Source organism: Peromyscus maniculatus, chromosome X, assembly GCF_049852395.1.
Source record: "Peromyscus maniculatus bairdii isolate BWxNUB_F1_BW_parent chromosome X, HU_Pman_BW_mat_3.1, whole genome shotgun sequence".
NCBI lineage: Eukaryota > Metazoa > Chordata > Mammalia > Rodentia > Cricetidae > Peromyscus > Peromyscus maniculatus.
The window spans coordinates 21,960,698-21,971,613 of NC_134875.1; the positions used below are offsets into that span (position 1 = coordinate 21,960,698).

Here is a 10,916-nt window from a genome sequence, read left to right on the forward strand (position 1 = left end):
GGCTTCCATAATCACCCCCTCCACCCACTTACTCTGTTTCTGGCATAAATTTAAACCATATCACACCCAGGATTTATCAGACTACTGGCTCCGTGCCTGGTTACAGGTTTTACAGGTAATCTAAGAACTTCAAGGATTGTTTGTTTCAAAGACAAATTCAATGTGAACTCTGACAAGCATCCCAGTCTTTTTATGTGTTTGCGACAGGGTCTTGCTATATATCCAGCTGTCCTGGAACTAGATATATAGATCAGGCTGCCTCAAACTTGCTATGATCCTCCTGCCTCTGCTCCTTGAGTGCTGAGATTACAGGTGTACACCAACACATCCTATTCCCAGTCATGTATTCTAAGAATTCAAACAGATCAGCAGGAATTACTCCAAAATAGGATTCCTATTTCTGTCAACACACCAAACTGGTTTCTAATACAAAAGTTTTGATTTCTAATAAAAACAGATTTATATGTCAGAGAATTTTTATTTTGTTCTTTTGATAATATTTATATTTTGTTATTTTAAGAGTAAAAATTTTGTTTTTGATGATTTTAGATGGTCTCGGCTCTGTAGTCCAGGGTGTCTGAATCTCATGACACAGCCCAAGCTATCCACAATCCTAGGGCAATCTTCCTTAGCTTCCGAAATGATGAAGTTTACAGGTATGAGCCATCATATCCAGTTTACTGAGACCATTTGATACAATTGCTTCCCAAAAGACAAAAACAAAAATTCTTACGATGCCTATCATTTGAGACACTCATGTGTTTGTATTCATGTGCGTGTATGCTTCTGTGAACACAGGTGCACATATGTAGAGGCCACATCTAGCAATTTCTGTCCATTCTAGAGTTTGGACATGTTGATTACTAGTTAAAAAATTAAATGATTTTTCTATTTATCTATTATTCTCACCTCCCTCTTTCCTGTCTCATTACTATGTAGCCTAGACTGGCTTGGAATTCTTGGCAATCTTCCTGCCCTTGCCTTCCAAACTCTGGGATTATAAACGTGTTCCACTACACCTAGCTTATTATTATACAAGACTTAATTAGCAATAGTTTTCTTTTTGGAGGCAGGTGCACAGCCCAGGCTGGCTTTGAACTCATTATACAGCTGCGAATGACTGAACCCATCCTCCTGCCTTTGCTTCCCAAGTGCTGTGGTTATCAAACACATTAAAGCAGATGATATGCTATCTTGAGATAATTTATATTACCTCTAGATGTGATTAAACCACAATAATAATTTATTGATAGATATTCCTACATGTGAAAACAACTTAAACTAGTACTATGTTCATCTTCCAATTTTTTATCAGTCCTACAAATACATATATTGTTTATTTCCCTTCCAAGAGTTAAAGCTATAAGATAGACTATTCAGCCCAGGAATATATATATTTATTCGAGACAGGGTTTCTCTGTGTAGCTTTGTGCCTTTCTTAGAACTCACTTGGTAGCCCAGGCTGGCCTTGAACTCACAGAGATCCACCTGGCTCTGCCTCCTGAGTGCTGAGGTTAAAGGCATGCGCCACCACCTCCGGCTCAGTCCAGGAATATATTATAACCACTCTAGGCAAACAGGTCCTGTAATTACCATATCTATAAGGACATAAGTTAACACCATAATTTTTTTTTACTAATGTACATACTAGAATAATAGGTATGTTCACTCTGGACAAAAAAAAAAAAAACAGAAGGTAGTTTCACAGCAATTTAAAGTGTCTGAATTAGCAGCAATTATTTTAATACTAGTAATTTGAAAGTCCCAAACAGGAAAATAACAACTGAGTCTCAATATTACTATTACTGGTAGTAATTAACACTTTTATGTGATCTATCAATGTTAGTGAATCCACATAACACAAAATTACAGAAAGACTTTACAAACACATTTTTATCATTCCTTTACTATGGGGGAGAAAAATGACATGGATCATTGACTAATTAAATATGGAAGAATAAAAAACATTCCACTGGGTATGGGGTGATGTGCCTATAGTCCTACCTACATGGGAAGTAAAGGTAGGGCTAGCCTGGGCAACACAGGCAGATCCCATCTCTTAAAAGAGAGTATTTAAGGGCTGCTGAGATAGCATGTTGGATAAAAGCAATTTCTGCCAAACCTGATCTGAGTTTGATCCTCAGGATTCACATGATGGAGATAAAGAATCAACTATGGCAAGCTGTCCTCTGACTTCCACATACACAGTGGCAAAAGCACAAGTGTGCATGCTTGCGCACACACATACATACATACATAGAGACAGACACACACACGTAAATAAATAAAAATTAAAATTATCTTTAAAAACTACAAGATAACAGGTGTGGTACTACATGCCTTTAATCTCAGCACTTGGAAGGCAGAGGAAGGTGAATTTCCATTGAGGCCGAGGCCAACCTGGTCTACATAGAGAGTTCCTGGACAACCGGGGCTATATAATGAGATGCTGTCTCAAAAATCAAATACAAACTATAAGAGCTAGGCATGGTAGTACATGCCTATAATCCCAGCATTCAGGAGACTAAGGTGGGAGGATTCCAAGTTTGAGAAATGTCTCTGGGTCCCACCCCAGAAAAGAACTACAGGTAACTAATAACTGCTGGGACAAGAATTAGCTGCTCCCAGCAAAGAGCCCCCTTATTGGTTGGTCAGTGCCAAGCAATCAACCTTGAAACCATTTACACACGAACAAGAATATGTATGTGTACGCAGAGATACATACATATATGTATGTAACAATAATAAAAAGAGGCCATCAACTTGAGAGTGGGAGCATTGGAGGGATTTTAGGGAGGGCAAATGGGAGGGACTAGAGGGAGAAAAGCGAAGAGGAAAGTGATACAACTTTATTTCAATTTTTTAAGATTTATTTATTATGTATACAATGTTCTGCCTACATGTATGCCTGCAGGCCAGAAGAGGGCACCAGATCTCATTACAGATGGTTGTGAGCCATCATATGGCTGCTGGGAATTGAACTGAGGACCTCTGGATGAGCAGCCAGTGCTCTTAACTGCTGAGCCATCTCTCCAGCCCTTATTTCAATTTTTAAAAAGTGGAAATTTGACAAGTGTAGTGACACATGGCACACTTTAATCCCAGCACTTGGAAGGACAAAGCTACACAGAAAAACCCTGTCTTGGAAAACAAAAGCAAAAAACAAAAACAAAAACAAACAAACAAAAAAAACCAAAATTTTTTTCACTGTCATTCTATTTTTGTTTTGTTTTGTTTTGAGACAAGGTCTTTCTACATAGCCCTGGCTGTCCTGGAACTCACTATGTAGACTAGACTAGTCTTGAACTCAGAGATCCGACTGCCTCTGCCTCCTGAGTGCTGGGATTAAAGGTGCGCACCACCACTGCCTGGCTGAAAGTGAAAATTTTAAAAAAGAAAATGGATGGAATTTTAAAAACCTGTAAATGTGTCTATTTATCAACTCTGTAAAAAAATAAAGAAAATGAAAATTCAATTCATGACAATCAGTAATTGTAATAATAAAATAACTTAGCTGGCTTTTTCCCCCTTACACCCAAGAGTTCAAAATAAAAAAATAAAATAAATAAAACCCACAAGAGCTGGGCATGGCAGTACTTGCCTATAACCCCAACACTTACAGACTGAAGAATTCCAAGTTTGAGATCAGCCTGGCCTATATAAACAAAATCTGTCTCAAACTAAGATAAACCAGTGCCCCAATAAAGAACCCCGCCCAAAACAACAATAATAAAACTGTAAGGCATCTTTTTTCTGATATGATTAGTTCTCTTCCCACCTGCTATAATAACAAGGATACAAACTAATTAAGATGGATATATAGGTAACACAGTACAAAAATTACAGAAAGAAACCTCTAAGAGGAACTGTTCCCATTGGTGATCATAAATAGTTAATTTTGGTCTTACTTATAAATGGATGTTATTTTAAACACTGTTAATAACAATAAAATAGTGATAGGGTCCAGGCAGTGGTGGCACACGCCTTTAATCCCAGCACTTGGGAGGCAGAAGCAGGTGGATCTCTCTGAGTTCGAGGCCAGCCTGGTCTACAAAGTGAATTCCAGGAAAGGCGCAAAACTACACAGAGAAACCCTGTCTCAAAAAACAAACAAACAAACAAACAAACAAATAAATAAATAAATAAATAAATAAAGTAGTGATAGGCAAAAAAGGAACCCACCATATTTTAACCAATTCTGTGGGTAAGTGGGCTGGAGAGATGGCCCAGTGTTTAAGTGTAATTGTTGCTCTTGCAGAGGACCTGGATTTGGTTCCCAGCACCCACACAGAGGCTGTAACTCCAGTTCTAGGTGATCAAATGCGCTCTTCTGACCTTCACAGGCATGCTAATCGTGCATACATACATACATACATACATGCAGGCACAACACTTATACACATAAAATAGAAATAAATAAATCATAACAAATGAAAAAAGTAGCAGATGGACAGACGTATATCTCAGTCATAAAACATATGCTTACCACATGTAAGACCCTGAGTTAGATCACCAAAATTCTCTCTCTCTCTCTCTCTCTCTCTCTCACTCACTCACTCACTCACTCACTCTCCTTCTCCCTTGCATACCAGGCATGGTGAAATATGTCTATCTCTAACACCCACACTCGGAAGGATAAGGTGCATACCAGGCATGGTGAAATATGTCTATCTCTAATACCCACACTCCGGAGGATAAGGTGCATACCAGGCATGGTGAAATATGTCTATCTCTAATACCCACACTCTGGCAGATAAGGTAGGAGGACTGGGAGTTGACAGACCAGCCTGTAATTACATAGAAAGTCTCTCTCAAAAAAACCTTTAAGACAAGTGTGGTGGTTCATGATTGTAACCCTAGAATGTAGAAGGCTAAAGCAGGAGGGCTTTAAGGCCAGCCTGGGCTACATAGTGAATTTCAGGTCACTGTAAGCTACAGAGTGAGCTTTTGTCTCAAAAAACGTAAATTAAAAAATCATTTAGCAAGGTAAAAGCTCAGTATATTATACTTTTATCTGGGTCATTTTGATATTCAAGGATATGCTATATGAAACATACCTAATGTTTCGCACTAATTTGCAAAGAGCCAGAAGCTTTATCTTAAAGGATAGTTACAAGCAGCATATTTTCTACCTATCAGGCACATCTAGGGGCCAATTTCATGAAGGTGATCTAGCATACGGTTATACTGTGTCCCTGTGTCACCACAGTCATGTCAGTATTCATCTACACAACACGGTACATATTATGTAACTTTAGGATACTGACATAAATAAAGTCTGCAAAAACATTTGTCAATGCCTAAGACAGAGAAAACAGCTTATAAACATCTGCTATAGCTCCTAACTTAAATTTACTGGTTAAGGGTAGAATCTGGGGCCAGATAACAGGTTCAAATGTAGTAGCACTGAATGATTTAGGCCAAGTTACTTAACTCACTCCTCTATGATTTTTTTTTTTAAGATTAAGTCAGGCAGGGGCTAGATGATGGCTCAGAGGTTAAGAGCGCTTGCTGCTCTTCCAGAAGATCCAGGTTCAATTCCCAGCACCCCTATGACAGCTCACAGTCACCTGTAACACCAGTTCTTGAGGATCCGATGAATTCTTCTAGACTCACAGGCACAGGGTAAGCATGTGGTACACATACATACATGCAGGCCAAACAGCCATACACAGAAAAAAAATAGAAATTTAAAAAAAAATCAAGCCAGTTAAGGGGCTTAGAATAGCAACTAGCACATAGTAAGCACTATTTAAGTGTTTGTTATTCCTAACATGCAGACAATTAAGGGGAAGGAAACTTAAAAAAAAAAAAAGGAACAGGAATTTGCAAACTAAAAATACAGTGAATTTCTTGATGTTCAAACAAAACTAAGAATAGCCACTTCTAACAGTAAGAACTAATTAACTCTACATTGAAGAAGTACCATATCTCAAAACTTAAAAGCATCTGTAGAAGTCAGTAACTGAATAAAAATAACAGTCATTTGTTGAGCATCTACTGTTTCTTATGGTAGTATTTACTTGCACAGGCTCCAGAGACAGACCTAGGTTTGAGGCAGAGTTCTACCTTCTAAAATTTATCCTTTCTTCTGATGTTGATCTAAAACTATGGCTTAGCAATTAACTGGGGGGGGGCTCTCTCCCCTTAATAACTGTGTGACTTATGTCTGATAATGTGAACATACACACCATTGTTACAGGGTTATTTTGAAAACTAATTAGAACTAGCTATGTAAACACAATGATGGCTATTATTACTATTCCTACCCAGGGACTGTAAAATGGTTGCTTATTTGCATAAACTATCGTGTAGTCCTTTCCACACCACCAGCAGCCAGGACCTTAGCTGTAAGAAATTTAAAGCCAGATGATGGCACAAGCTTGTCTGTAATCCCCACACCGAGGTGGAAGCAAGAAGATGGCTGTAAGTTAAAGGCCTGGTCTACTTAAGGCATCAAGGGCTACACAGCAAGAAATTGTCTACAAAAACGCTTGAGCCTAGGTGAAGACACTGAAGACCACACAGAACATATTCTAAACAAGCAGGATCCCAGGTCATCAAGAACACAGTGTTTCTGCCTTAAGCCACAGTGTCTAATATGATTATGAGACAGCATTTTTAGGGCTCAAATGGTTATTAATTCACTCAACAAGCTATTTATGAAAGCTCCCCACAAACCAGGCATTGTGCTATATGCTAAAAGCTAGTGGTTACTCCTGCCCTTATAAGGCTTGTTTAAGGGTCAAAGCTGTTGACCCAGTGGTAGAGAGATCACCTAGCAGGAACAAAGCTCTGGGTTCAATTCCTAACATGGGAGAAAAAAAAAAACCAGCAGGGCATGGTGGTGCAGCACTTGGGAGGCAAGAGTCAGGGGGACTGTCACAAGTTCAACACTAGCCTGGTGGTTCACACTGCCAATTCCAGACCAGCCAGAGCTACATAGTAAGACCTTTCCTGAAAATATCAAAATAAATAAAGTTTGTATAAGTGGGGGAGACAATCAACAAGTAACCAGGTAACTGCTAAATTTACAACAATGATATTAATAAAGCATGATATGACATTTAATGAGTAGCAGGGGCAATAACCACAATACAGCAGGCTAAAGCATTTAATCAGAGGCAGGAGCTTTAAGTTATTTTAGCAAGCAAGGTTGTGGAGTGGGGTAGGGTCGGGGAGCAGTCTGGCAGGTTACAAAGAATAGAGCCAATGGGAGAAGAGACAAAATATCAGGGGCTGACTGTGGGGAAAAAGTCCTTTTGCCTAACGACTAAAGCCGTATTTTTTTTTTTTTTTAAATTCCTAGCAGCATCAAGGGCATGGGCTATCGAGTCAAACGTATCAACATCCAAAACTCATTATTCTGGGCCTTGGGGAAAACGGGCTGCCTTTTCACTAGTCTCCTCAGGTGGAAACTAGGCGTGATTTTTCACTAGCAGGGCCGCAGCGCAGATCCAATGGAGCAATTGCGCATTCCACAAATATGAATTATGACATCCGCAGAATTAGAGGCAAAGCCCAGTCCTGAACGTGCCCTCCCATGCTGCCCTCTATGGATGCCGGGAGCTCCTTCCAGAGATGCTCCGAAGCTCTCCCTGGCCGCCAAGCCCCAAACTTCCAGAGCTGCGTCTTTCCCAAGAGAGCTCCCCTGCCCTCCCCGTGCCGGATCATTCTGGAAGTCGCTCCCCCGCCTCTCCCCACCTCATGCCCTCTGGCCGCACATGTCAAGCCCAACGCCATTTCCACTTCCCTGGCCCACACGCAGTCAGCCCTCTCGGGGCTCACTGGAGGGGCAGCTCACCCCGAACCCCGCCGTTCCATCCCGCCCGCCGCCCCCTAGGGTCAGCCGGCCAGATTCCAGGAACCTGTGACGGGCCCCGGCCCCGGGCTTCCGCGCCCTCCCCCCTGCCCGCCCAGAGCCGGCCTCTGCGCCTCAGGGCCCCGACCGGCGTCATTAGGCAGCCGGCCTCGTGGGCCCGGCGGTCCGGCTCTGCTCAAGAGTCCCGGGGCTCACCACGACGCTGGGACTGCGGGTCGCCATGATGCTGGGACTGCGGGCCGCCGTAACGCTAGGATCGCAGGTCGCCATGTCGGAATCGGTGGGCTCGCGAGCGGACAGGGCTTCGAGGAGGAAGCCGGCAGAGGAGGCGTTACGACACGGGAAAAGCCGTGAGGTAAGCCCAACGCTCTTCGCCGCCGCCCCAGCAACCGCTCCCAGCCGCCGCCGCCGGCCAAGCCCCGCCCCCGGCCCGCCCCCTCAGCCCGCCCAGGCCCCGCCCAGGCCCCGCCCCCAGCGGCGGCGCTGCGTGGTCTTTGGCGCGCCTCCACCAGCCGCGGCTGGTTCCTCTTTCAGGCCAGGTGGCCGTGGGAATTTTCTGCTGGGAAAATCCGGGGCTGCTCCTACCGCAACCTCCAGCCCGTTTTCAGTATCCCAGAGGCCTCCCGAGTAATCAGACCTACCGCAGTCCGCAATTTTTCCCCCTCAGGACGCTTAAGCTGATGGACAGCCCCTCAGGTTCCCTTCGCTACGTGGTTCCTCAAGCCAGGTGTCCCCCTTCCCAAGACCTACATGGTGGCTGGCTTCCATTTTCCTCATCTAGGACCGGTTCTTTCAAAAATCTTACCTTAGTTTTAAGAGTTGAGACCTACAGCCCCAGAAGAGCCAGATCAAGGTACAAATCCAAGAGGAAAAAAACTGCTTTGTAACCTTGTAAAGTCGACCCCAAACTGCTTTTTACCTTTACATGAAATGAGCATTTTAAGCTGGGTATGGTACAAAGGGTTATATGCCCGGCTACCAAGAAAGGAGGATCATATATTCGACCCACCTGGGCAATTTAGTAAGAAATTGTTTCAAAATAAAATTCGATAAGGTGGAATAGAGATTGAGAAAGATATCTTGCCCTCAACGTCTGACCTCCTCCAGCTCCTGAACAGGCGAGCTCACCTGCACATGACTGCAATACGGACACACAGAGGCAAGAAATGCTGATAGAGGCTCATAGGTGACCAAGTAAGGTGTTGTCGTTCCTTCCCTACTGAATTTTAGCCAGGTGTGGTGACATGCTTGTGATTCCAGCACTGTGGAGGCAGGGGTAGGAGAATTGCAGCTGTGTCTTCTAGACCGGCCTGGGTTACAAAGTGAGCTAGCTCCTGACTACAAAAACAACTAACTCCTGGTTGAAACAAATCAGAGTCCGGAATATAGTGCAGCAGCAGCATGTGGGAGGCTCTACATTCAATCTTCTATACCACAATAAAGAAGGAATGAACAAGTAAATGAGTAAAAGGAGCCTATTAACAGTACATAATCAGAATCTTTGGGGGAATGAAAGGGTTACACATCCATTTGTGTGGGCATACATAGAACAGACGATGATGTATGGGAACTGTGGCTGTTACAGACATTTGTTTTTGTCTCCCTAGTTTCTTACATGGAATTTGTTTTATATTTTGTTTGTTTATTAAGTAGTTTGTGTTTGAGACAGGCCGTCCTAGTAGCCCAGGCTGGCCACAAACTTACTATGTAGCAGAGTATGGCCTGGAGTCCCTATTCGTCTTGTCTCCATCTCCCAAGTACTGGGATTATAGGCAGCTGGCTTTCCGGTGTGGAATCAGACAACAAAATCTGCCTCTATTTACTTTCAAGGGCAGCCAGCAGTTGCGTCCCTTAAGGCTACTCCGGGTAGCCCCGTTTTCATCTTTCTAGGACCGATCACAGTGCTCTACATATAGTCAGGGGCCTCCCTGTTAGTAAGGACACCGGAAGGAGAGATGCGAAGGGCGATTTGTGAAAGTGGGCAAGTCATTGCACTTCTCAGAACCGAAGTCTGTTTCTTCTAAAACTAAATGGCTGACAGGATGGCTCCGGGGGTGTGCAGTTTGTTATGCAAGCACAAGGGTCTACGTTAGTCACCAACACCCATGTAAAAGCCTGGCACGGGGTCTGCCTATAAGCCCAGCCCTGGTGGGACGGAGGCGGGCAGATCTACAGGCTTGCTGGCCAGCCAGTCTAGCTGAAATGGCGAGCTTTTGATTCAGTGAGAGATTCTCTCTGAAAAAACTAATGTGGAGGGCAATAGAGGAAGATGCCAGTCATCAATCTCCGGCCTCACCTCATTCCTACACACATGCACCGGTGAGGGCACCCTCCCCCATGCATATACAATACATACACACAAATGAACATTTCAGGTTGTCAAAATGTAAATAAGCTGTGCATGCTGACTGTGTCTATAGTCCTAGCTACTCTCAGGTGGAGGTAGGAAGATCAGCCCAGGAGCTTTAGGCCAGCCTCGGTGAGAGTGCATCTCCAAACTAAATGATGAAGCAATGAAATTAAAACTAGAACAATAATTTCTGCTCTGAAAGGTTAGTATGAAAAGTGTAAAAAGTATTTAATAAAGTACTTGGTATAAGACTTTCCACAAAAAAAAAAAAAAAAAGACTTTCCACATAGTAGGTGCTCAGGATACACTAGCTGAGATTGGTCAGTCAAAGAAAACACTAAAGCCAAAAAAATCACGACACAAAATGTCCAGGAAATCTGGGACACCATGAAAAGGCCAAGCCTAAGAATAATAGGGATAGAAGAAAAAGAATACCAACTCAGGTTGGGGATTTAGCTCAGTGGTAGAGCACAAGGCCCTGGGTTCGGTCCTCAGCTCTAAAAAAAAAAATTATTGGGCTGGAGAGATGGCTCAGAGGTTAAGAGCACTGACTGTTCTTCCAGAGGTCCTGAGTTCAATTCCCAGCACCCACATGGTGGTTCACAGCCATCTGTAATGAGATCTGGTGCCCTTTTCTGGTGTGCAAAGTTACATGGTAGCAGAATGTTGTATACATAATAAATACATAAATCTTTAAAAAAAAGAATACCAACTCAAAGGCACAGAAAAAATATTCAATAAAAT

General features: G+C 42.9%; 1 protein-coding gene across 1 annotated transcript in view; it reads right to left on the reverse strand.

Moving 5' to 3' along the window:
* Hprt1 (hypoxanthine phosphoribosyltransferase 1) overlaps nucleotides 1-8,239 on the reverse strand; it is a 37,388-nt gene extending 29,149 nt beyond the window's left edge. The window contains exon 1 of the mRNA XM_006982289.3: nucleotides 8,018-8,239. Coding sequence (XP_006982351.1) covers nucleotides 8,018-8,092 — 75 coding nt within the window. The 5' untranslated portion in view covers nucleotides 8,093-8,239. The remainder of the gene's footprint in view (nucleotides 1-8,017) is intronic.
* Nucleotides 8,240-10,916: the final 2,677 nt, after the last annotated feature.